General features: G+C 35.3%; 5 protein-coding genes across 7 annotated transcripts; 2 read left to right on the top strand and 3 right to left on the bottom strand.

Moving 5' to 3' along the window:
- The first annotated feature begins 8 nt into the window (after nucleotides 1–8).
- Nucleotides 9–4,589, top strand: LOC130726124 (serine/threonine/tyrosine-protein kinase HT1-like). Its single transcript, XM_057577354.1, has 3 exons — nucleotides 9–1,062; nucleotides 2,129–2,584; nucleotides 4,216–4,589. The coding sequence occupies exons 1-3, from the start codon at nucleotides 643–645 to the stop codon at nucleotides 4,462–4,464; spliced, it is 1,125 nt and encodes a 374-aa protein (XP_057433337.1). The 5' UTR covers nucleotides 9–642; the 3' UTR covers nucleotides 4,465–4,589.
- A 4,540-nt stretch (nucleotides 4,590–9,129) lies between these two features.
- On the bottom strand, nucleotides 9,130–10,220 carry LOC130726317 (uncharacterized). Its single transcript, XM_057577563.1, has one exon. The coding sequence runs from the start codon at nucleotides 10,023–10,025 to the stop codon at nucleotides 9,393–9,395; it is 633 nt and encodes a 210-aa protein (XP_057433546.1). The 5' UTR covers nucleotides 10,026–10,220; the 3' UTR covers nucleotides 9,130–9,392.
- Nucleotides 10,221–16,572: 6,352 nt separating this feature from the next.
- On the bottom strand, nucleotides 16,573–18,813 carry LOC130723814 (mediator of RNA polymerase II transcription subunit 11-like). Of its 3 annotated transcripts, none has more exons than XM_057574949.1 (4): nucleotides 18,692–18,813; nucleotides 18,528–18,614; nucleotides 18,329–18,445; nucleotides 16,573–17,029 (listed from the first exon to the last, which is right to left on the bottom strand). In XM_057574949.1, exons 2-4 carry the CDS (start codon nucleotides 18,579–18,581, stop codon nucleotides 16,853–16,855), a joined length of 348 nt encoding a protein of 115 aa, XP_057430932.1. In that variant the 5' UTR covers nucleotides 18,582–18,614; nucleotides 18,692–18,813; the 3' UTR covers nucleotides 16,573–16,852. The 3 variants fall into 3 exon arrangements, with proteins under 3 accessions (XP_057430932.1, XP_057430934.1, XP_057430933.1); XM_057574951.1 differs by having other exon boundaries at nucleotides 18,329–18,443; nucleotides 18,528–18,569; nucleotides 18,692–18,807; XM_057574950.1 differs by lacking the exon at nucleotides 18,692–18,813 and having other exon boundaries at nucleotides 18,528–18,685.
- Nucleotides 18,814–19,680: 867 nt separating this feature from the next.
- LOC130722684 (mitochondrial pyruvate carrier 4) lies at nucleotides 19,681–23,070 on the top strand. The gene is made up of 5 exons (XM_057573501.1): nucleotides 19,681–19,840; nucleotides 21,454–21,552; nucleotides 21,802–21,854; nucleotides 22,576–22,649; nucleotides 22,872–23,070. Exons 1-5 carry the CDS (start codon nucleotides 19,786–19,788, stop codon nucleotides 22,912–22,914), a joined length of 324 nt encoding a protein of 107 aa, XP_057429484.1. The 5' UTR covers nucleotides 19,681–19,785; the 3' UTR covers nucleotides 22,915–23,070.
- Nucleotides 23,071–23,824: 754 nt separating this feature from the next.
- On the bottom strand, nucleotides 23,825–27,227 carry LOC130722683 (uncharacterized). The gene is made up of 3 exons (XM_057573500.1): nucleotides 26,757–27,227; nucleotides 24,568–24,741; nucleotides 23,825–24,323 (listed from the first exon to the last, which is right to left on the bottom strand). The coding sequence occupies exons 1-3, from the start codon at nucleotides 27,069–27,071 to the stop codon at nucleotides 24,186–24,188; spliced, it is 627 nt and encodes a 208-aa protein (XP_057429483.1). The 5' UTR covers nucleotides 27,072–27,227; the 3' UTR covers nucleotides 23,825–24,185.
- Between the last annotated feature and the right edge of the window lie 14 nt (nucleotides 27,228–27,241).

Genomic DNA, 27,241 nt, shown 5'->3' with positions numbered 1-27,241 from the left:
TGGATGAGCCAATCGCATATCTCAACTCACCTCACTTTGCACTGAGACCACTTAGCAATATTGCATTCATGATAATGCAGGAAAAGAAAAGAAGCTGAATCAAATCAACCAAAAAGCTCTCTCTTTCTCTCTCTCACTATAATAATTACTTCACTTTTGAACCAAGCACACTCACGAGACACCCTTGAATCAAAGCTTCTCCTTCCATTTCATCTTTTTGCTGCTAAACAACCTAATCTTCTTGTTAAAAGCCGTGAAAACTGCAACTTCTTCTTCTTATTCTTCTCTCTTTCACACTATTTCATTTCTGTCATCTTTTTTCTTGCATTTGTCTCCATTTCCTTAAGCAATGAAATCCCTTGTTTCTGCTAACTCCCCTGTAGTTCCTTGCAATCTGTAGTAAGATTTTCCATTCATCCAAACTTTGAATGAAACAACAAAGTAATCATTTCTTGACAAGAAAAACAGTGGTCTGGTTTTACAACATGACCTTCATAGGGTCTTCTTCTTCATTGGATATGAAAACTTATCAACTCGGTTGTTTCATGAAAACTCAGAACAATTTTCAATGGCGGAAAATTCCTTTTGATACTCTATTTTGACAAGCATCACACAAGTTTCACAGACAGAACCAGTTTATCAATGGCGGGTTCATGTTTCTACGGGCTTCGCCTGAGGAGATCAAAGAGCAAACCATTACAAGACCCTTCATCTTCATCAAGGAACCGGTTGAATCCCGACATGGAGAACATGGAAAGGAGGAGATTTGACAGCATGGAATCATGGTCCATGATATTGGACTCTGAGAATTTGGATACATGGGAGACTTCAAAAGAGGACCAGGAAGAATGGACTGCAGATTTATCACAGCTTTTCATTGGTAACAAGTTTGCTTCCGGTGCTCACAGCAGGATTTACCGTGGAATCTACAAGCAGAGAGCGGTTGCTGTGAAAATGGTGAGGATTCCAAATCAGAATGAGGAGAGAAGAGTGTTGCTGGAGCAACAGTTCAAGTCTGAAGTGGCTTTGCTTTCTCGTCTGGTTCATCGTAATATAGTGCAGGTAAGGTGTTAGTTTATTGTTGTGCTCATTAATTCTTCTTGTCTGCTTGGTGGTTACTAGTTTTTGTTTGTTTGTTCTTGCTTGTTGTTTTCTGTGTGGTGGGTCTGGAACATGGAATTGAAGGTAAGCAAGAGCTAAGTTCATGACAACTCAAGTGAAAAATAAAAATAGCCATGTTGTTTATTGCAGAAAAATTGTTATGAAGCTAAATACACAAAGTGAAAATGTATAACAAAATAATGTATGATAAGGTCCATGTAAAAATTGTTTTTTGGGAGGTATTGTATATGCCACTTTCATTCTATCAACAAATCATTTTCATTCAGACAATTGGTATGAATGAGAGGGCATTTTCCAAAATATATTTCATGAAGTCTAAGAGGGGGTGAGGTGGGGGGACAAAGAGGGGCTCCTACAATCTAAAGCAACATAAACTAGTAAATGTTTAGAAATCCTTCTACGATTGATTCTAAAGACAAAATCAGTTCTGGAGAGAAGCTTTTGTGAGTAGTTTCGAGCTGCTAGAATTGATTCTGATGAAAAGTAAGCTGATTGAAACATGCTAATTTAGTTTCTTGTTTAGATTTTACAAACCAATTTAGATTCCAAAATCAAATCTAATAAGAAGTTACTAAGTGTGACTTTTGCTGTCAGAAATCAAGTTTTCTGTCATTCTGCCATATTTTGAAGGTGCAACATGAGTAATACAATATTTATCTTTGTGCTTGGCTTTTTGCTGGTAAAACCATGAGGTATCCCTATACCTTTTTTTGTACAAGACTGTTGATTTAGCCCTGGCCAGAAAGTATTCTCTTGAGTTTTGAATCCCTTAGGTAAAGTTGGCCCAGACAGAGTTACTTTGACTAGTGGTTGTCTATGGTCTTTGGGTTTTAATACATTCTCAACCACAAATTTATTAGCCATAGCTACATCACTATCAGGAAAGCCTAACATTTATGTGTGGTCATTGTAGTATTTAATTATTTATCTGCAGGGGTGTTAATTTCTAATGCCATTTATTAATGAGTGTATAAGGTCTGATATTTAAATGACTCTTAATTTACAGTTTATTGCAGCATGTAAAAAACCGCCAGTGTACTGTATCATAACTGAATACATGTCACAAGGAACGCTGAGAATGTATCTGAACAAGAAAGAGCCATACTCCCTTTCAATAGAAACAGTACTGAGGTTAGCTCTTGACATATCTAGGGGAATGGAGTACCTTCATTCACAAGGTGTGATTCACAGAGACCTCAAGTCAAATAACTTGCTTCTCAATGATGAAATGAGGGTTAAGGTAGCAGATTTTGGCACATCATGTCTTGAAACAAGATGCAGGGAAACCAAAGGAAACATGGGAACATATCGTTGGATGGCGCCAGAGATGATTAAGGGAAAACCTTATACTCGTAAAGTCGATGTGTATAGCTTTGGTATTGTGCTTTGGGAGCTCACAACTGCTCTACTTCCCTTTCAAGGAATGACACCAGTGCAAGCTGCTTTTGCTGTGTCTGAGAAGGTTAGTTGGCAATGTCTAAACCTCTTGAATGATGTCTTCTTCACATTAAAATGCTTTCAGATAGAGGTGAGAAGGACAAAAATATTGTGACTGCTAGTAGTTCTTTTCAAGATAACCTCTTCGTCACAATCCTTCTTCTGAGAAAACAAAATACTTAACACAGGCTACAAAGGAGCATGAAATGAGTGTTGCTAGTGTTGATCATGGATTGAAATCATATATCCTCATAAAGTGTTTCGATCCTTATTCCAGCAATCAAATTGTGACGTATTATTTAAAAATCAATCATGTAACGTAAGCTTATAACTCTCATGCTCACTCTTACATGACACAATTTGATTGGTGGGACTTGGGGATAAGACAGCAACTGGGATAGAAGATCTGCATCAATTGATTATATGCATAAATCGTTATCAAAAGGCAATATGAACAGAACATAATTTATTAATGACTCTGCTTGATCATGTTGCATATTGTTAGAAGTCCCACATTGGCTAGAGATAAGGCCAATCAAGTGTTTATAAGGGTTGTGCAAACCTCAACTCTTGAGCTAGCTTTTGTGGTTGAGTATAGGCCTCCCAATTTCTAATATGGTATTAGAGCCTATCCTAGATCCATTTGTTGTGTGGAGACCTCCCATATTTGGGCCACCCGTTGTTGTTCCCACGTTCCAGTCTGTTCAATCCTGGACGTGAGGGGGTGTGTTAGAAGTCCCAAATATGGGAGGTCTCCACACAACAAATGGATCTAGAATATGGGAGGTCTCCACACAACAAATGGATCTAGGATAGGCTCTGATACCATATTAGAAATTGGGGGGCCTATACTCAACCACAAAAGCTAGCTCAAGAGTGGAGGTTTGCACAACCCTTATAAACACTTGATTGGCCTTATCTCTAGCCAATGTGGAACTTCTAACACATATCTCTAGTTGCTATTACAATCAGGCCTTTAGTAGTTAAAAACTTGCAGCATGGCAACATTCCCCGGAATCTAGTCATGGTTATCTTGAACTACTTGATCTTTGTTACTTTGTAAACTAGGTAAAAAAGGATTATATGTGCATGACCAAGCTTGAGCGGTAGTACTAGAAAAATGATTTGTAGACATTCTCATAGTGCAGACATCTAACATACTAATCTCAGAACAAGGATTATTTTATTTAGGAGTAGTCTTTTTATACAGAGTATTTTATGGTATGTCCCCCCATAACATAGTGATTATTTTTTGTTTAATAGTGTAGGAGTCTGTATGTTTCTTCTTGCCTTGTTTTGATCACTGTCTTCTAGTCCCAATAATGGGAAGCACTGGTGCATGGGCCGTGAAAGTGTTCCCTCCCTAGTCCCAACAAGCACTCACTAATATGGCCCAATCAATTATAAAATGTTTAGGTGCATGAATCTGTCAAAAAAGTAGTCATTGGAATAAGGTCTTGCCTCGTACAGACAGAAACAAGTTCCCCCAAAGAAAAACTCATTGGATTTCTCTTCTTTTTTGTTTTCATTAGCCCCAATTTCTTATGTTATGGGAAATGTTATGGGTCCCTCACTATATTGTAATCTTAAGCATAATGGTATTATGATAATGTTGAATTTGATTTGGTAACACATTTTTATGATTTTGATGATCAGAATGAGAGGCCTCCACTGCCAGCTAGTTGTCAACCCGCACTAGCACATCTGATAAAGCGATGCTGGGCAGTAAATCCCTCAAAGAGGCCAGATTTCAGTGAGATAGTGAGTTCATTGGAGAAGTACGACGAGTGTGTGAAGGAAGGGCTACCTTTAACTCATCATTCAGTGTTAGTCACCAAAAATGTAATTATTCAACGTCTTAAAGGCTGTGTATCCATCACCTCCTCCATACCTGTACCTGCTTAATTCATTCATTCCCCCATCCTCTAAGCTATATAGTTGTCCTTATCTCCCATCCCATGTGTCTGTATATATATACATATACTCCATCATACTTTATACAAGCTTAATGATATCTTTCAATTGTAATATGTAACTACTAATTTCAAGTTTGGCTCTTTTATCTTTTTTTTTTCCAATTCAATCAATACTGTCATACTGATATAACTCAATATGCTATTCTGCATTGGAAAATGCTTGGTGTCTAAGACACCTTCTACATCCAAATTGGCACCAAAGAAAAAGAAAAAGGAAAGAGATGAGTGGTCGTCCGGTCGATATGATATGATATGATAAGAAGAAAAAGATGGAAAAAATTGAGTATAATATAACTGTTGTAGAACTAACAGAAAACAGTAATTTGAAGCAGCTCACCAACTAACAACAACCACCAGAGTCCATAGTCTAAGCAAACACCATCCATCCACCAAACAATATGAGGGCAAAGTACAACTAGTGCGTTAATGTACCAGCTACTACTATGTTCCACCTACCACAAACGCTGACATTGCTCTTAAAACCACACACTTTTGTTGGAACCTTTGGTAGCTATGAAATCCTTGTCCCTGTGTTTAAACTTTAAAGTTTCCACCTTCAATTAGTAAACACTAATAGCCTAAGCGAAAGGAATTTGGCACTTTTAACTGAAAGTTTCATCAGTTTAGTAGAATTGGTAAATTCCTTTCACGGAACTTACACGCAATTAATATCAATCCGGTTTGAACACAAAAGGCAAAATATGTTGTTTTTCACTCTTTACGGACGCATAGAACACTTCAATTTCGTTGTAAACAACTAAACTAAGAGTCTAAGAGAACCATTGTCTTAGTCAACTAAATACACTATCCGGTCACTATTATAAGAAAAAAACAAGTTTTTAAATTCATTCAATAATAGTGACCGGAGGGTGTACTAGTATAAGTTATAGCTGCCGCCAATTAGTGAGTAATGAACTTGATCGGGAGCTAGATTGAGAAATTTGACCAGTGAAGATATGATGAAGATGGATTATGGATGACCCTTTTTACACGAAGTAATTGAAGGACTTAAGAAAATAGAATTATGAAACTGAGTCAAAGACATCCGTTTTGGGTTAGAAATATTGTTTCAGACGTCATTAAACACGCAAATGGTTCGAGATAATTGACTTGAAAATTTTGTTGTTGTCTTAACTTGAATTCATGTTGATGTTAGTTAATGACTTAATGATGATAATAAAAACCCAAGTGTATGGTTATTTAAATATGCAAACATCAAGTAATGTCACTTAAAATTTTGAATGTAGGATTTCTTATTAAATTACTACGTTTCATGTTTATTTTGAGATGTTTTTATTGTAAATAAACAAATTAAAAGAGACTGATAAATTAATTATAGAGAAAATAGGAGATGGACTGACAGTGCAAACTTGTTTTACACATGCACCCAATTGATTTCCGTCACATCAGTAATTTATTAATTTACTAATTAAAATGAAAAAGATTTGTAACTACTTAGTCTTATGTGGCATAATGTGATTGGACGTCAGTGTAAAACTTCTTTATACTGACAGTGCATATCCATTAATCTCTTAATTATATGGTAATGAGTTATTGACTTATTGTTGTCTTGGAGAGTCATCGACGAGGACGACGACCATGCAAACGCTGTGAAATCTTGACTTGTGACTCAGTCTTACCAACCATCAAATAATGTTCTTCATTATTGGGTCTCGTTGCAAGTGCTAAGCACAGTCCTTAATTAACTTAACTGCCAAGTATGAACGACAAAGATATATGCACCCTCATATCACATCCCTTTTCATTGCAAATGAAGGCATGCTCAAATTCAATTCCGTTATTTAATAATTGGGCCACCCAAGATGTATTTGACTCAACCAAATGTGAAGCTCATGTAGGATTGCTACCCATACACACTTGAGAAAAATGTGTTAACTTTTTTTAAAAATAACCTATCGCAATAAATGTGTTAGAGTATGTTATAAAAAAAATGTTGTGTAAGCATTTCTCTTTAATATTCTTCATCTATTCTATTTGTAAGTCACTTATAATATTTTTATCGAATAAATTAAGGATTTTTTATTTTCAATGGAATCTAATATTTTTTTATTCGTGCATTTTGAGCAGAAGAAAAATAAAAAAAATGATTTATTTCTTAAAATTTTGACCGAGTATGACAACTATTCAAGAGTTTTAAGAGAAAAAAATCCCTTAAGAAAAGTGAAAAAAGGGTAGGAGGATTTACATTGTTACAAATAAAACATTAAGGGGGTTAAATTTGCAAAGAAAAAACATTTTGGTAAAACTATATGCTAGATTAATAATATAATTAAGTCTAAAAGTAAAGAAGTTTAGGGAGAAAATCAGGTTCACTGTCCTCGTAGGATTGCTCAAGTGGTAGAAGCTGTAGGACATATGAGTTGGGTAGGGGGAGGTCCAGGGATCGATTCCTGACAAGTACAATTTATCTTTCTTATGTAAAAAAAAAGAAAATAAGGTTCACTTCCATTACATTTTTATCAAGACAAAGCATTTTCATGTTTTTTTGTCTATTTAATTACTAAACAAACAAGCTTTTGTTCTTCATACACGGAGATCGTGTATAAAAGACCGATCGTGATTAATTCAAGCAAAAATGTCAAATCACAAGGAAGCCTTCATAAATGTGGTAGCGAATATTTCGGGAACAACTTCCGGAGCTAAATCAGGGAAGGTCCACTACAAACATTAATTGGATCGAGACAAGAATGATTTATATGTCCTTAGTAATGACATGACGAGTATAATAGAAAGGTGAAATTCAAAGCAAACATGCTCACTAGTCACTAACCAGATGACGTGTAGTGCAATAAATGTGGTAGCGAATATCCCGGGAGCAACTTCCGAAGCTAAATCAGGGAAGGTCCACTGCAAACATTAATTGGACCGAGACAAGAATGATTTATATGTCCTTAGTAATGACATGACGAGTATAATAGAAAGGTGAAATTCAAGGCAAACATGCTCACTAGTCACTAACCAGTTGACGCGTAGTGTCATAAATATGGTAGCGAATATCCCGGGAACAACATCCGGAGCTAAATCAGGGAAGGTTCACTGCAGATATTAATTGGAACGAGACAAGAGTGATTTAAATTTCTCTTAGTAATGACATGACGTGTATAATAGAAAGGCAAAATTCAAAGCAAATGCACGCTCACTATAGTATACTGGTACTAAGTGAGGCTTTGTCTAACTTTACTTGGCAATCTAGGACTTTTTGGTCTTTGATGAGTGGCGTCATTCGTTTGAGAAACGGTTACATATCTCTTCGAACAAATGCGTATTTAGTACACCCAACAAGTATGTTATTTGTTACACCCTAGTGTGTAATGTAAATGCACGAGTCTATTTTCTTTACAAGTCATTTTTTTTTAATACATCGGAAAAGGTCATGTTTTTTCTTTGAAAATGATATTGTAATGAAAAAACTTAATTAAAAAAAAACTGAAACATATCAATTTTTACAAATATGTTACTTTCTAGCTGTCAAATAAATATTAGTTTCTAACTTGCAATTTTTTTTTTACTTAAACCCGAAGCTTGTGCCACACTTCTTTGAGTTCTTTCTTTATAACCCCAATACACAATAACAAAACAAACAAACATACCATAAAAAATGTCTCAGTGAATCTCGGAAGAAATCAGTTTGAAAAAAAGAGATAGAGATTATTAACTATGCACTGATGCAAGTGTAAATATTATTTTTACACAATCATCCAACAAAAATTCATCACAGTCACAAACAGCTTTGTTGTCTCTCTAAGTAATAATTAAAATGTACCAAAACGTGAAGAGAAATGCCTTAAATAAAGCGACGATGGCATTGCATTTTCCATTCATCAATTATCTATGTCATAATCAAATTAACATGATTGAATGGGCCTGTAAAACTCTTTATAGGTCCCGTTTGGATAAACAGCATAATTAAGCGCTTATGGTCATAAGCGCTTACGACATAAGCGCTTATTCATAAGCTATTTTTAAAAATTTATTGAAATAAATTAAAAATAAGCTGTGTATTAGCATAAGCTGTTTTTCATAAGCTATCCTGAGTAGCTTATGAAAATAAGCTGAAAATAGCTTATGGCAGACCATAAGCTGTTTGCATAAGCTCTCCCAAACACTGGCATAAGAGCTTATGTTGTCAGATAAGCTCAAATAATCTCTTCCAAACTGGGTCATAGTGTCATGAATGAATGTACATTAAATTCTAAGAAATACTATAGAAAAAAATTGTGATTTTTGAAGTATAACAGCATTTATATATACGTACAGTCGTACAGATACCAATAAATACACACATTGACTAGTGAAATGAAATTAGAGGTAAGTTTCGTCATCGAAATACAGAGCGAAATCAAAACTTGCCAAATGAAAATCTAGAAAACTAGTATGAAGACTTGAAATAGTCAAATTCAAAACTTGAAAAAATTGCCATTTTAGACCCAAAGGCGCGTTTGAAATTTGAAACACACAGGGATTTTGGAGAAACTATTAGAACACAGAAACGGAATGTGACACAGAAATTAAAACTATGCCCAGAAGACACCACTTTGCCAGAAAATGAAAATGGAATAGTGTGATACAGAAATTGAATCAAAAAAACAAGTGGATTGATAATATTATATATATGATATGATTTGATTGATTGATAATATGTAGCAAAACTGTAACCCTTGCATCACAAAATTAACCAAGCAAGCATTTCATTTTAAACATTGCAGGGTATTGATTAATGTACAAATTTTATAGAGAAGAAGAAAAAATAGGAAAAAAATGCAAAGGACTAAACCTTAACCCACCTTTCTTCTTCTTTTATCAAATTAACTTCAACATTTCATCTTCAAACTTCATTCACTGTCCCCAAGCACCCCAAATCCTTTCTCCAATGAAACTCACAAACCTTCTCACTGACCCTTTTTCCTCATCAGCAGCAACCCTCTCACCACCACCAGCTTCAGCAACACTGCCACTAGCACCGCCACTACTCTCCCCCACCGATTTCAACTCACATGACTCGGTAACCACAGAACTCACCAACAACTCGGTCCGTTTCAACTCGGCCGAGTGGTGCTTATTCGACCCACCTCCTTTTTTGTTCCTCTTGTCTCTTTTTCCTTTCCCGTTGTTGTTCTTCCCACCTTTGCTACTCTGCGCCAACCAGTCCTCGAACGCATCGATGATTTCGTGAATCAGCTGGCGATTCGGCGACTCGTCCCACCTGACCCAGTAACTCATGTAGCACCCAAAACAGCTGCACCCGAACAGAGGCGCATGGTCGGCGGCGGCGGTCTTGCGGCGCTGTTTGCCGGAGAAGTCAGGAGGGGTGGAGGCGGAGGAGCAGGAGATGAGGTAGGCGAGGACCTCCCTGTCCTCCGGCGAGAGAGCCGCGGCGAGGGTGAGGATGGTGGCTGGGAGGAAGGCGAGGTGGTCTGATATAAGCGGGGGTGACGGATGAACCGTCGCTTTGTGGTAGAGCTTCTTCATGGTGGAACAGGAACGCAACAAACAAAGAGATGATGATGGAGGTAGAGAGAGAAAGTGGTGGCTGAACAGAAAGAGAGAGAGAGAGAGAGAGAATGAGAGTGTTGTTTGGAATTTGAAGGGTTGATGAATGAGGGTTTGGGACTTTGGGTTTTGTTTTGCTTTTTTCAGCGTTTGGAATTTAGAAAGATTGAGGTCTACTCTAGTATATCAAAGTCTAAATTCTCTTTTAAATATGGCAATTATAAGGTTCAACTTTGGAATTCCTTTTAAACTTCTATTTCACGAAATTAAATAATACCTAAGCACAATGGAGCATGACAACTTCCCTTATCTAATTGTAGGAGTTGGTATAGTAGTTGAGCATGATAGAGATTCATATTTGATAAGTTGCAGGTTTAATCTTTGCTAAGGTGAGTTCAATGTAAATCTTCTGTAAACTCTCTTTGTATTTTTAGTACTATTTTTTTTATTTCTCAAGGTTACGGGTGGAAATAGGTTAGGCGGCTCGTCAGGGGCCTATGGCTCGGCTCGTTAGAGGCTCGGCTCGTTTATTAAAAAGGTCAGACTTAGGTTTTTTTAAAAGTTTGTTTAATTAAAAATGTCAGACCCAAACTATTAAAAAACCTATTTGGCCTAACAAGCCAACATATTTATATATTATTTTTATTAATAATATAAATAAATATAATATACTAATATATTATTTGATTTTTTTAAACTGACTGATGTATACTTTAGTATAAAAGAAAACTCTAAGTCCCTACCCTAACCTAGATTAGAAACGTTACAAACATATTCAGTGATACATGTTTAGTTTTTGAAATGCAATGATACAAGTTTGTTTATTTGAAAAGAAAGTGTAATGATATATAAAAGGCTTATTAGCCCGCGAGCATAATGACATTCTTTTGATAAAATTGTCTGTTAAATAAGCTTTTAAGCAGACTTGTAGGCCAGGTCAGGCCTTAGAAAAGGTCAGGCCAAGCCATAAAATTTGGCATATTGATAGGCCACATGCCAGACTTGGGCCACGAAAAGATAATGCAGGTCAGGCCTAGGCCACGCAAAGCTTGGCTCGGCTCGGCCTATTTCCACCCCTACTCAAGGTATTTCACAACCGGCAGCTATGAGTAATGAGACTAATCCCTCTGAGACTCTAAAATCACATTAAGTGAGTAGACATCTCCCAACAAATATTTCTCCATACGCACCGCCAGATACTCACTCTAATGTTTTTTAGACAAAAATACATAAATTTTTTTTAAATATATACATAATATATTTGTAAAATTTACATTTAGAATAAGTTGTTCTTAATTAAAATAATTCCATCATTTCTCTTGCAAACTAAATAAATTAATTTTAATATTAAAATATAAGTATTGTTAGAAATTCCATCATTTCCAGGTAAATTTAAGAACGAAACAATTCTTATAATGTACTCCCTTAGAATTTTTTTAATTACTTACAATCACTGAATCACTTATTATTCTAAAATTATTTGTACATTAAAAATAGAAATGAATTGAATTTAGAAAAACAGAGACGTCAGTCTCTAGTAATGAGATGTGATACCTTGATTAAAAAATGGAGTTGTTGCAAGGAATTGGAGTTGGTTAAGGGGAATGTTTGGGTGCGACGAGGGACTTTGGTGGTACTGTATCAGTCACTGTTATCGTGTAGAGTTGATATTGGGACACTCTTCTTGTGATGGGGCCATAGCTCTGGTACAGTTGTACGTCTCTGTTTTAGTTTTAAATCTCTTTATTTGTACTGATTTTTTTTAAGAACTGATTAACTTTTTCTCATAATTGATTTTAAATATAAAATTAATGAGTGCCACTATATGACAGGACAAGAACAAGGTACGAGAAGCACGGTATTTATAAATAACATATTGGAATGATGTAAAAATGTAAAATACAGGAGAGGGAAAACATAAAATTAATTATTAATTATACAATTCAAAAGCATTGGTCGTGGCTTTTCATGGATGAATTTGCTAGTGTCATGTATTATTTTCCAAAATTAATTTAGGAATATTTTTAAACATGACATTGTCGTATATATTTTTTTAATGAATGAGAGGATATTTTATTAAAAATTAAATGTTATAAAATATTTTGTTTAAATAATAGTAATATTAATCTAGGGTTCTTAAGTAATATTAAGAAAACACTTTGCCTAAATAATACAGAAAATATTAATAATAATTTTTTTTGAAAGTAAACTGCAATTCTATTAAGTGCCAATTGGCTCCAGAAGAGTTACATCAGAAATAACGAAAGGAAGAGTGGCATTAGGAACCTCTTCAACCCATACAAAACCAGCATAGGTTGCAGCGTTCCTAGCCAAAAAGTCCGCAACAGTGTTACCCGTAGGTCTAACAAAACTAAGATTAACATAATCAAAAGCAGAAACTAATAAACGACAATCTGAAATAATAGAACTAAGATATGATCTGTCGGCCTCCTTCGCTTTCCAAGCCTTGAAAAGTTGTAGACAATCAGTTTCCAGTAAGATCCGGCGAAATCCTAAATCAATAGCCAATTGCATAGTCCACCTCATGCTCACAGCCTCCGCCAGCAAGGGAGAAATAATAGAGAGAGGATAGGAGCAAGCTGCTGCCATAAAATACAAGGTAGTATTGTTTAGGCCACATGGATGTGAGTAGGAGTGAGGTTTAGACACAATGGATATTGGACAACGCTGGACCCAAAAACCACACGTAGTCAGGAGCATAGAACCCAACTTTCATTGGCTGGAACTTGCGATGACGTCTTGCATTAAAGTTGGCTGACATTGCTTGGTGGAAACTCGCACGCAATAAAATGCGCAATGAAATGGTGTGCCATTAATGTGATCAAATCTCCTTGCAAAATCTTACACAAACTGACATATGCGCTGACAGCTCTGTCAGAACAACGTTGGGCTGATGCGTGCAACTTAAAGTACCCATCCCTTATTTAAAACCCCGTGTTGGCTGACACTGTTTGATGGAATCTCGCACGCAATAAAATGCGCAATGAAATGGTGTGTCATTAATGTGATCAAACTCGTCTGCAAAATCTTACACAAATGCACTGACAGCTCTATCAGAACGACATTGGATTGATGCGTGCAAATTAAAGCACTCACTCCCTTATTTAAAACCCTTGTTGGCTGACACTGTTTGGTGGAATCTCGCACGCAATAAAATGCGCAGTGAAATGGTGTGTCATTAATGTAATCAAATCTCCTCTGCAAAATCTTACACAAACTAACATATGCGCTGACAGCTCTATCAGAAGTTCAGAACGACACTGGGCTGATGCGTGCAACTTCAAGCACTCACTCCCTTATTTAAACCCCTCACTCCCAACCACACTACCATCTTGCATCGTTTTCTCATGCTTTACTTTAGAGCAAATGCAACATCTCGAACTTGTTCAATTGTCAAAGAAAAGAAATGAAAGCATATTCACTCATTCATATGTTTAGCTATGTTCATATTTTGATTTAGTAATATGTATGAATATACATTGGAAACGTTCCTTAACGGAAAAACAAACAAGTCTACAATGAAGCCAATATTATTCCTACACTCTCTCCTACTTGCATGCTTACATGACACAAACGCCCAAATTTGTTTGGTAATTTGTGGGGTGTAATATTATTTGTTTTAATTTATTTTGGTTAATTAAATTTTATTGTCTGATATTATAACAAAAGAAGCATTCTAATTTCATATCATAAACAAGAAAGTCAATAGACATCACTCCTCTCATCCTCTCTCCAAGTTACAAGTACTATATTATCAGTATCATGATGTCGCCTGCAATTGACACAAATATCATTAGGGTATTGTTTGGTGGGATTGGTTTGGCGTTCGGAAAATCTATGACGGCTTTTTTACTCCCTCACATGAAAATGTCACTTCTATTATTAATTTATCGTTATCGATGTATTGCTTTTTCGTGAACAGAGTTGGTTTATCTTGTCGATATTTTGTTTTTACAAAATCAACATTTAGATTTCATTTTATGATAATTTATGCGGGGAGAGAATTTTATATAGTTTTACGGCAAAAAAAGTCAGATGTATATACTTGCTATTATTTTTTTCCTCATTGTACCAAAAAAAAAAATACTTGCTAATTCAATCCCATCATAGTGATTAATACCATTTACTACTCCAAAGGATCATTTATCATGTAAAGCTCCAAAGGATCTTGAGGTACATTGTTGATTACCACAACGTGCTTGTTTACTAGAATTAAACTCTCTAATCAACATGCTTTATCAATGAGGTAGCGACTCTTATTTAATGTCCATTTAGATTTTTGTTTAACTCAACCAGTCAAAATCTCACTTCTCTAATCCACAATAAATTCAGCGTGATAACTATAACTTCTTCATAATTGTAATAAGAGCATCTCCAATGCTAGTTCTTAGGAGTATTTCTTAGTTCTTAACACTATTCATGTGGGCCCGTATTGCCATATGTGTATAAGCAACTCTCAAACAATTTTGCTCCAACTATGAGTTCTTAGTTCTTACCACTATTCATTTGGTCTCACCAACCACATTATTTATACTTTTTATTTTCATAAAGTAATAAAACAAAACTCATAAAGTAATTTGGATGAGAGAAATAATTAATATTTTAAGCTAAGAACTCAAAAAGCAAAACTTCTTATATAAGAACTGAGTTCTTATTTTTAAGAACTAAGGAGTCCATGTTAGCACCTTCAATGGTAAAGTTCTTAATTCTTAATTCTTAACTCCAAAATAAAAACTAAGAACCTTGCATTGAAGATACTCTAAGACTAAGAGTACATAAAAGCACATTTGTGTTGGCTCTAACACCAAAACAAATCTCGACTTAGCTTCAATGGAATTAGAAAATGGTGGCAATTAAAAGGTACATTGTATGCTTGCAACATGATAGGCCATATATAAGATGTACTTCATCTGTCTTTATTAAAGATTTCAATCAACTTGCCATTTGTCCAGCACTCCTCTGTCTTCACTCTTCATTATCCCAAAAAGACCCTTCCTATTTATTGGTTTCACTCTTGGCGTTTTGCCAAATATTATATGGCAACAAGCAAAAGCATTACAGAAGGTAAAAAAAGTAAAAAACCCACCATTACTTTCAGTTAAAGGACGCTGGATGACAGAAAATGGAAAGATTAGGTTCAGAATGTTGACCTCACCACTGATCAGTACTCTGAATTTGGGCACTCTGGATTTATATAGTTGCTTATATATAATACATACTTTACACTGCAAATCAAGGCTTAAGATTGTGTTCCAATCAGGTTTAATAGATAGTGCTCAAACGTCTAGAGCTTTTCAGTAAAATAGGTTCTGTTAACTGGCTCTCTAAAATTAAAGATGGTTTGGACTTACTATGTCTATAAATCATGCTACTTTAACTCACTTTTACAATACTCAATTCTGCAAAGGATGATCCAAACACATACTTAATTGGCTGTTTAAAATTAAAGACGGTTTGGACTTGCCATATCCATAAGTATATGGTCTGCTTTGAATTGGTCCCCCCTAGGGACAGAAGCAGAAAATGTTGTTTAGCTAAAAGTACCAACTTGGGAGCAGAGGTGAAAAAACATAAAATTCAGGATAAGACTTAGATCAAGTTACTTATTCAAATTCATGACATGAGAATAATTTTCTAAAATTTGAAAATAAATACATAATGGAGGCCATTTAGACTTTAGTCATTTAGTGTCAGAAGAAAGATACATATATGTTGTTTGATGAGAAAACTTGATAGCAAAGACATAAATGAACCTGATCTTAATCTTTTCTCATAATCAATTTGGTACTGTATGTTGCATAGCATTATGTGCTTTTTCTTTCTAGAGATGTGTCACCATTACTCAAAAAGGGTTTAGAGTCAGGAAATAACATTACTGATATCTTTGTTATTTTAAGACCTGGCAGCACAGTTTCTAGAGAATTTGAATGAGTTATTATTCATCTATTCACTCATCAGATGTCAGAAAAGTTTCAAATCTCCAGCTACCTATATTTAGGGTGTGTTTGGGTAAACAACTTAATTAAGTGCTCATGACAATAGATGCTTATTCATAAGCACATTTGAGAAACTATTTTTTTTTTGAAGGTGAGAAACTAATTGAAATAAACTGAAATTAGGTTATGGATAAACATAAGCTAATCTGAATAACTTATGAAAATATGCTCATAACAGCTTATAGGTAAGCCATAAGCTATTTATATAAGTTCTCCCACGCACTTACAAAAGCGCTTATGCCTTATGTTATAAGATGAGCTCCAATAAGCTCTTCCAAATGAGGTCTTAATATATACCAAGCTTAAATATTACTGATCCTAATAATTAAGATCAGAGTGATCATTGTTACCTATGATTTCATAAATATTATTCACTATAAAGCCTATATATTTATCTCAAAGCAAGCTTATTACATTTACCAAAAAGAAATAAGCAGATGAAAAGTGTTATTGTGAGAAAGGGGGATAGAACAAGCTAATAGTATTATGTTTGAAATGAGCAACTGATATCAAGAAAAAATTGTTTCCTGTTAAGTACTGACAAGGATCTAATGCACAGACATCACAAGAATATGATTCAACAGAAACCAAAATTGTGACCATAATGGACATATTGCAATTCATCAATTTCCTAAACAAATAACACCTCAATGTCCCTCACCTCACCTGGAACCATACAACAAAAGGTATGAATACCAGACTCAAACTACAGAGGCCACAATAGTTGGATATTGAGTCACCAGAATTAGGAGGTTCAGAGATTTCATTGGAACTATAGCAACATTATTTTCAGACTATTGTATGATAGTCATCTATAGTCTGTTTCATTCCATCAAACTGTGATAAAATAAATTCCACTTTCCTGTAACATATCTCATTGGCTGTTCTTGAACCGTAGTCACATTTCTCAAATGGACGATACTCACAAGCACTTCTGATTTCATCATGCAATGACACTTGGATGTCCTAAGATATTTGAAGAATAATAGAAAAACAATAAGAACCTTACAACTTACAAAATTACCATCCTTCCCCAAACCACACACTGACAAGTGACAACTCTCACCGTGTCACGAGACACCAAACAGACAACGAAAGACACTACAACTAACAACAAACGAGCAGGTTTGAAAACATCATCAAATTCATTATAATTAGCCAAAATAAGATCATGGTCTATTGATCATAAGTTCAAAGCTGTTTCTTTCTTTTATCTTAATTCGCTGAAATTCAGAGTTTTATTTTTTCATTTATTTACCCTTCAATAACTAAACATAAGTTATCTTGCTAGGCTGTGAGACTGTGACAGATTGTAATGCAGAAGGAGCACATCATACTAATGGCTACTTTAGTAGTGTAAAATGTACTAATGGTTAAATTACTAGAAGTTGAAAGTTGTAAATATGGATTAAGAGGGGGCTTTCATAACTCTATATGTTCCTCAGATCCATCACACAACAACAACAACCAATCTTTTTCCACCTAGGTGAGGTTAGTTACAGAGATCGCATGATGAGATAATGTCCCATCATGCATTAAGTTCAAAGATAGATCTCTAACCTTTAAATCATTTTTAATTATTTTCTTCTATAGTCTAACTGGCAAACATTCCTTCGAATCATTTACACTATCACTTTTAGCAAACATTCCCAAACACAACACTAAACAACAATAACCAATCCTTATCTATGTAAAAGGGGCTGACTACATTCATTCTTCCCAAACTTACATTCTAGCCAAAAGTAATTCTACACCAATGACATATATAGCTTGCACATGATTGTTTGGATCTTCATGTATATTATGCCCTGCTAAAAATGGGGGTTTCTTGAGATTTATGTTTTGGAATTTGGTTGATGATAGTCTTAGTTTAATTAGTGTCCTTTTTTTATGTATTTGATACATATTGTTTATAGGTTCCTGGTTTTTACTCTACATCAATTTGGTTCATGAACTTTGTCCCTCCTAGAATGTACCAATGCAGAAGCCAAAATTCCAAAAAAGGAAAAAAAAACACTATATTTTAGAGGAGCAAGCAAGGCTGAGATTTAAGAAATGTCTAGGAATTGTGAAGTCATATAATCACAAGTTTAAGAAATGCAAGCAATATGAGGGGGTGTTAAAGCTAGATTAGTGTTATATGGTTGTTATGCAATGCCTGCTTGGCATTCATCTTTCATGTATTGTTAATTCTTGACATAGCGGTTGCATGATTTGTACCCTGTGGATACATATATGGACAAAAACATTAAAAAAGGAAAGGACCTTGATTGATTGCATGAATTCAAGGCAATTGTTTTGGACCATGTCTTTCCTAGGACCAGTTGTGCTTGCAAGCTCATCCATCATTCCTCCAGCAAGCTCCAAAACCTTCACAATCCTCTATATTGAAAGAAAACCAAGTAATTAAACAAAACACTACAAGGTTCTGTCACTGTCTTAATGTTGGCTCCTAAAACATTACCTTTTCCACATTCTGCAGTCGCTGTAAAGAAGTCGTCTGATCCTGTGAATCCATGAATGTCACTTCCTTGTTCACTCTAATTCAACTCTGGTTTAACGAAAATATTTGATAAAAATCAAATAAATCATCCACGGTTACTATTGATGCAGACAAAGAAATCTTACCCTATTGACGCCAGAGATCAGTGTCGTTACTTATTCTTGTTCTATGATGGTATAATCCTAGTAGATAGCTAGGTTATCTAAGTATCTAATTCAGGATCCGGTCCCTCTTGAGTGTGTGTAGCTTGAAAGATTTGTTGAGACTAAGGAGATTTCAACCTAGTTAATTAATATGATATCAGATTAGTCTCATGGTTGTTGGCTATAATACATTTGTGCTAGAGGTGTAATAGATTAGTTCAGATTCATGATGCTTAAATGTTTAGACCAATAAAACAGATTTGGTTTGGGTTGACTCGAATTTCTTGATTCTGAAACTAAACCAACCTGATTCAAATTGGTTCAGAGTGGTCAGTTTGGAATAAAATGATATTATTTTAGAATTGCGCAAAATTTATTTTAAAAATTATAAAAAATATATAGAAAGTTCATATAATTCAACATCTCAAAAAAAACCAAAACATTCCATGTAATGTAACATAAACAAGCTAAAACCTACATCTCAAAACAAACACACAAACAGCATAATGTTAAACCTACAAGCAACCTTAGATCAACACTAGGGCTGCGCAGATTAAAATAAATGTGTTAAGTGTAACTGTAAAATCAAAATGAGCAAATGTAATGAGCTCAAACTCTTGGGCTAAATGGTAAAAAAATGTTCCCAATAGCATTGGGTCGGTTCAAATTCATCGGGTATTCGATCTTGTACCCTATATCTAAATCGATAGTGATAAAATGTAACAAAATCTAAAATAATCTAACGACCCAACCCGCCAAAATGCGTTTAGTTGGGTTTGGATTGATGAGATTCTTGAATTGGACCGTACCTACTTTGTGCAACCAAAACCAAATGTTTTGCCTGGCAACTGATTTTCATTTTACTAAATATGCCCCAAACCAATCAATGGTCAACGCCAAGCATTATTGACCTAGATTGGACACGTGTCACAATTTGATTGAATAACGTTGTTTAGTGGGTTCGTTCATCCGAAAATAATTAATAAAGTTGCAATTTTTCCACTTCTTAGCAGTGGCAAGAGCTGAATCGTAATCCAATTCGCGTTCAATCGAAGGGAAAAAGAAGGGTTTAATCCATGGCGGCTTCAAAGCTTCAAGCTTTGTGGAATCACCCAGCTGGGCCCAAAACCAGTGAGTCACTCTGCATTTCGTTTTCTCAATCCCTCGTTTCGTTGCTGTTTTCTTTCCGACGATTCCGATCTTCATTCCTCATAGATTGTTCATAGATTGTTGTGTTATCTGAATAAATTTCTTCGCTTTTAGATGTATAAAGCAACAAATAGCGTTTGATTAGATTGGATTGCTGATTTTTGTGAAAGGGTCTTGTCAGTGTTTGATTTGCAACCCTTGTGTGAAATAAAATGTTTGATTTATAACCTAGGTTTTTATTAGTTGAATTAATCTGGCTTCTGGTTGCGCCTTACGGTTTGGTTAGGTATTTGGAATTGTTGGGATTCATTTGTTGGTCTCAGTCTTAATTCATTTACTTGAGTATTATTGCTTGGTATGTTTATCCAAATCAACATTAGTAATTTATCATGATGGATTTGCAAATTCTACATGCTTTTTGCCTTGTGTTGTTATTGTCGAAAGTGAAAATCGAAAAAAGAATCCAAAAAATGTATGAGTGAAGGCTCCCAACTAAGGCTATGGCTCCAAGCTATAAGCTGAAAATTGTTGTGGAATTGTTTCAGTTAACTAGAGTCTACCTCCTTTCCCATGTCCAACTACTTTGTTAGATTGTATGGCCTATTGTGGTGCTGATCATTATGCGATTCACCTTGAGAGTTTAGAGTAGCAGTACAACCAGTTTTATCTATATTCTTGTTTTCTCCCAAGATAAGGTTGAACCCCCTTGATTCAAGAACACAAGCATCCACTAACAAATTTGTTCTGTACACTTGGATCATCAAATTATTGCATCTTTCTTATAAAAGACACTTTCCAAACTGATTGGTTTTAGGTATGGGTAATCCTAAAGCGGCCACTAATTAGTTGTAATGAAGTTATGGCTAGTTCAACTATCAATGAGTATCTCGCTCTCACACTAACTTCCTCTTTCATTTGTTGTATACAAGTAAATCCTTCCCTTAAAGGGAATATTGGCCCATATAACTCCAGGAACTTATAAGTAGTTTCCCTAGTTTCAGTGAAATGAAAGTATGCTCTTGTTATTATATTGTGATTTGTGATTCTAAAAATGCAACAGTTCTTGAGTTTGTCTTTCTAGGAGGAAAAATCAAGGCGATTAGTTTTTGAAAAGTAGTTGGGAAAAATAACAATCATTGAATGCAGCAAGCCATGTTATCTTATCTTATCTAGTATTATATCTAGTAAAAACTGGCCTGTTAAAAACATCCCATTTTGGTTGGATCTGTGAAATTTTGTCAATAGAATGTCAAGTAAAGGTGTAATATCCAATATAAGGGCTTAATCACACTGGTTCACCTAGATCACTTGTTAATGTATTAGTAAATAGGACAAAATCATTCATATATATATATATATATATCAATGTCACTTTCTCAAAGCACCAACACCAAACAGATTATATTCCATAGGTGAAAGGCGTTATTTTTCCTATATTTCAAATTGTTGTTTCTGATTTGTTTCCCGTCACCAATGTGTAATTGAGTGTTAAATTGCCAATTGTCGTCCTATATTGAATCATAAACTAACCAGTTGTTTAACATTGTCATTGTAAACCTATATCAATGCATATATTTACCAGTTTTTTTATGCAGTTCACTTCTGGGCACCAACGTTTAAGTGGGGCATCAGTATAGCCAATATTGCTGATTTCGCTAAACCACCGGAGAAAATTTCTCTTCCTCAGCAAATAGGTAGGCATGTGCATTTACAGCTGCATTTACTGTTATCTGTCACGGACCTCTCTCGCCCTCTAAGTCTCTCACTGTGATGCCGTCACATATGCTTTTGCTATTCGCTCTATACACATATATGTGCACAAGCCGGTGGATTATTATGTAATGTTCTGAGTATTCAAGTTGCAAGCAGTTTTGGCATGTATTATCATGTATTGTGAATTATTTACATCTATACATTTCTGATTACTTTTGTTTTTGTTGCAGCGGTTACAGCTACTGGACTTATCTGGTCACGTTACAGCACTGTAATCACTCCAGTAAGTTTGATGTTTGAAAGACAGATTGCTTTTGAGTTTTGACTAGTTCTTCAAATAATAAAGTATTTATGGACACAGAAGAAAATCTATGGACCTTCAATGCAAACAAAATTTAATATTTCACTTTATTACCTTCACCACTAATCCACTGTAAATTACATGTACATCATTCTGGTTTGCAGTTGCGTGATTCTCTTTTCTTGCATTTTAAAAGTATGACGTAGTTGACTTGTAGGTTCTACAGTGTCATCTAGGCTATAAAACTGTCCTTCTAACGTGTTGGAACCTAACCTTCAACTGCTGTTTTTCATGGGGTGAATGAATCAAGAAATCAATACTCTGGCTCTATGGGGCAATTATTCTTTTCTCCATAACATTTTATCCCTCCCTCTCATTGTGTTTGTGTGTGATGACCATCTGCCATTGTATGCCAGGCTTAGTGTAAAGCCTTGAGAATACCAGAATTTTAATCTTAGTTAACACAGCGACATTTAGGTATTACGTTCTTGTGCATTGCACGCATTGCACAACAATTACTACATGAACTTCTGTTGGCTGATCATAATGGCTAAAGAGAAAAGAGAAAATAAGAGTAGGAAAAATGAAAGATACCTCATAGATTATGAGTATTTTTAAGTGAATAATTCTCATTTTGTTTTCATGTGAAATACAAATTTGCATAATCCAGGTACATTAATGGCAATTATTTTCCATGTTGCAGAAAAATTGGAACCTTTTTAGTGTAAATGTTGCAATGGCAGGGACAGGCATATACCAGCTTTCACGCAAAGTGAAGTGAGTGAATATTTATTATTATTTATTCTAGTCTTGAATTCTTTATATGATTGCTACTTTTTGAAGATGAAAGAAACACGAGTACAAGGTCAAAGGAAACTATGTCTTATTTTGTTGATTATCTTTATGATAACCTCGCTGTCTTGGTACTGTTGCAAAGGTTGTTGTTGCCACTGCACGTGCATCACCATGATACATATTTTAACTTGTACTACTTTCCAGGCATGAATATTTCTCTGAGAAGGAGGCTGTTGCAAAAGAATGATGAGGAACTATTTGGAAATCTGAAGTTCTTGTGTGCTTGAAGGCCAATGTCCTGGTTGTAATTTTCATTATTGGACACAAAATGAAATTCTTCTTTTTGGACCTGGAGTTTATTTTGTACATGGCATGGTTCAATCTGCTAAATCATTTCCTACTCTCTTTGATTGTTTTAAAATAAGGAGCTCAAGTTAAATAGGCAATTAAACGCCACAGGCTCCTCCCTGATAAGCATGTTGATATTTCTAAATATGATTGGAGGTCATAAGTCTGAATCCCGAAGGGGACTCACATTTACATTTGCAGTCAAGCTGCAAATTAAATTAGTTAACATTTTAGTTGCTCGGCATTATGCTCTATTATAGATGCCTTGAATATTGCCAAGTTAAAAACTCAGTTCCAGTAATGAATAATGAAGTAGGCAGCGAAGTAGATAAGATGATGACGATTGCACACCAAATTGTAAGAATCCTAAAGAAGTTATGGTGTGTATTTAGATACCAATTGATTGCTCGTAAATGGATCCTCATCCTACTCCTTAGGAAAAGGGGGGTTCACTTTTTTATGTCGAAATGAATAATAATGTCCATTTGGGTATCTATATACATAGCCATGGACATTGATGAAATGAAGTACAACAAATGTACAGAAATGGGATGTTACCGTACTCTGTTTGCATATTCAGAGTGGCTATTGAAGTTACTTGCTTTCCAAGTGTATTGGTGTGCTATGTTCACATATTCAAAGAAGCTTACACAATTAAATGCTTTGTAGTTAAATTAGCATCAGATGATAATCTTTACACATAACACCAAAAGATGAAATAAGCTGGTCCAGACCTTTTCCGAGAGGAAGCCATAGTAGTAAGTACTAAGTACAGTTCAAAACGGAATACTGTTCAACTATGACCAGGATGAGAGCATCAATAACACAATGTTATTTGAATTGAAAAAAAAATACATTTTAGCTACACATGGTTGTAGCTTCTAAATCCAGAATGACCTATTTCAAAAATATCTGAAAAAATACATGTCGACTGATGGGAAAGGTGTACCAAATGATGTTCCAGCAAATACATAGTCCTATGCGCCCACCAAGGATACTGAAAAAAAAAAAAAAATACTACAGGCATATGCCATTACAACAATCCAACTCAACAAGTGGGTGAACATAAAGGCAAGTGGAAATTCCCTTCCATCAGACAGGTATATAAACTGAAACATTCATGTGGAGAGGCCCCCTTTCACTTTCAGCACCACTTAAATTCACCTTGCATTATTGGTCATCTCTTGTTTGAGTAGTTTTTGAATCAGAATTATTTTCATCATCATCATCATGTGATGTCAAGCCCAAACTTAAATCCAATGTGCTTTCATTCAGATCTTGACGTACTACTTGATTTTTGTCCTGAGACTGAAATATAAGGGCATTGTTAGTATATAATTTTAATAGAAAGAAATTAGATCAAGTAGGTCACTAGGAAGTAGAAACTGCTGTGGACTTTAAATTGGATTGGTAACAGTCATACAAATTAGATATGTACATGATAATAATGCGATCCATAATTTATCCATACTTTCTAGAAAATATTTTGTAAACATGGAAGAAAATCTAATAAAAAAAATGAAGTAAATGAGAAGAGATAGCAAATGTTTACCTCACTTTCTTCCATCGGCACATCATTTATGTCAGGTTTTTCATCCAAAGTCTCATTCTTCTGAGTCGGTTCTGCTGCACTTGAATCAACATCTATCGGTTTAGATTCATCTTCAACCTTTTCAGCAGCCTCGTTTTCTGCAGCCTCATTTCTCTGCTCTTCTAGTACAGCAACCTGCATCATCAGAGAATCCAAATTACCACACGGTGCAAATCCTCATTACCATTTAACAGGTAAGACTAGTAACAATTTATTAATATCCATCCAGGTTAGTCAGAATCACAAGCAAGAAATGAGCAATAATGTTCACCTCAGCAGGGGAGGGTAACCATGGATCAAAAACTCTAGCTAGTTCAGTATAGTTATTACTGTTGAATACCATCAGTTAAGTGGTAACTTGTAATAATGAAATAATGATTCATACATATAATATTAATATAAACTCTAGCTAGTTCAGTATAGTTATTACTGTTGAATACCATCAGTTAAGTGGTAACTTGTAATAATGATTCATACATATAATATTAATATATTAATATTATTGAATTTCAAAGCAAAAACACCAGTGGTTCTTGTTCTGAGTAGTAAGCTCCACCTAATGACTAGTAAATATTTTCACAGGGAATATGACAAACACCATTGAAGGTTGCACGTACCATCTCCAACATTGTGTAATGAACCCATTCCTCAATGCAACACTACAGTAGGGTTTGGTAGTTCGTACAGTGGGACCAAGCATATATCTTTGATGCATTTTAAAAATACAATTGAATAGGACATGAGATTAATAAGTTAAACACATTTTGTTCCACTAAAAAGGGTAGAAGTAGAACCAATAAAAAAAAGAACAAAATGATCCATGATATGATGACTGCACATTATTCTCCAGCTAAGTCTAAGATAGTACAACAAATACCAATTCCCAAGATTAAGCCAAGGTATATGATTAGTATCTAACTAATTAGATACCAACACTGGGTTATTTTTATAATCCTATCCTCAGGTAAAACTGCCAACCCTTTTTGACAGGTATTCTCGTTAGTTATCTTTATTTTGTATTTTGTAACCGAAACCGTTCAAATTGTTAGCTATAGACATAGCTTATTTCCATTCTGGTGCATTCATACTAGACAGAATTTCATTTCTTAATCAAACAACTAGGATATTTGAGGGTAATAGAAAGGGGGGGAAAGAATCATAAACCTTTTTCTTGTTGCTGATTCTCGTTTCTTCCAACTTTTGGCTAACTGATAACAAAGTGGGTAGTTTCCTATAATGATGTTAGTAATGTGAATATAAGGCAGCTAATTTACCCGGCATATTGTTTCTTAGAGATTACAATAACAGAAAACTAATTTGGTATACTTATCATTTGGAAAACCACCAAAATATCAAAGGCATTTTAGTATTTTACTAAACAATGAGAGAAATAATGATCCACATAGACTAGAGATACTTATCTTCCTTTTCTTCGTAGTTTTAAATTATCACTCTTGGAAAAAGATATTATGCTAAGGTCTCACATAGACTAGAGATATGGCTAAATAAGTCTTTATAAATGGTAGAGATACCCTGACTCCTGAGTTAGCTTTGGGGTAGAGTTAGGCTTAACATGATATGGTATCAAAGCCTATCCTAAATTCGTTTCTTGAACCATCCATAAATGGGCCACCCGTAGTACTACAAACTTCATGCCCAATCTGTCCAGCCATGAGCCACATTGACCAGAGAAATAGCTAAATAAGTCCCTATAAAGGATAGAGCAAACCTCGCCCTTGAGCTAGTTTTTTGGATTGAGTTAGGTCTAACACGAAACCTAATAGATTCTATAAGTTGAATGTGCAAGAATCACAAATACAATGCACAACCTTGGCTCAATCTTAATACAATTCTTGATCAATTGAATTGAGTCTCATAACATATCCAATATATAAATCTTGAGTTTTACTTCTTGTCGGTGAATACGCAAAAATCTAAATGCAATAATTGAAACGAATACAAAACTGTTCAGCAACAAAATACCCAATCAGCATCCATTACAGCATGTTTCATGAACAGACAAAAGAAAAGTTCCTCTAGGAGGCACATTGCCAAAAATTCAATCCATAGTTCATCCAATAAAACCCTAATCTAAACCCAAAATCAACATGAAAAACGAAAATCAAAGAAGCGCAATGCTATTGAAATACCGGAATATATTTGAATTTCCTCCGGGGCGGTTCGTCGGCAGGTTCCGGCGGCGCCTCCTTGGTGTTGTTGGCGTTGGCGGCGTTCTGGCTCTGGGTGATAGGGGTCCACTTGTAAAGAAGAAGATGAGAACCGTTATTACCGTTAGAAGCAGAGTGATTGTGATTGGTGTTGGAATTAGAGGAAGCGGCAGAGGCAGAGGCAGAAGGAGATACGTGGACCCACTTCTTCTTCCACTTCCTCACTGGTCCGGTGAACACTGTCGCCGGTCCGTACCGGGTCGAGGACCGTCCGAGTCGGGCCCCAACTCCCTCCATGACCAGATCTCCGCTTCTGACTCGGGTGGCGACTCGCTCCGATCCGCCTCTGTTTTATTTAATTTTTTAAAAAAAGTGGAAATTGGATTTTGGATTTGGAATTCTCTCTCTTCCCCCTTTGTGAAAAAGCGCTTTGTTTCTCTCTCTAGAGATGAGTGTGTTTTACTTCT

This window comes from Lotus japonicus, chromosome 6 (assembly GCF_012489685.1).
Source record: "Lotus japonicus ecotype B-129 chromosome 6, LjGifu_v1.2".
Classification (NCBI taxonomy): domain Eukaryota; kingdom Viridiplantae; phylum Streptophyta; class Magnoliopsida; order Fabales; family Fabaceae; genus Lotus; species Lotus japonicus.
This window is presented reverse-complemented; position numbering and strand designations above follow the sequence as displayed.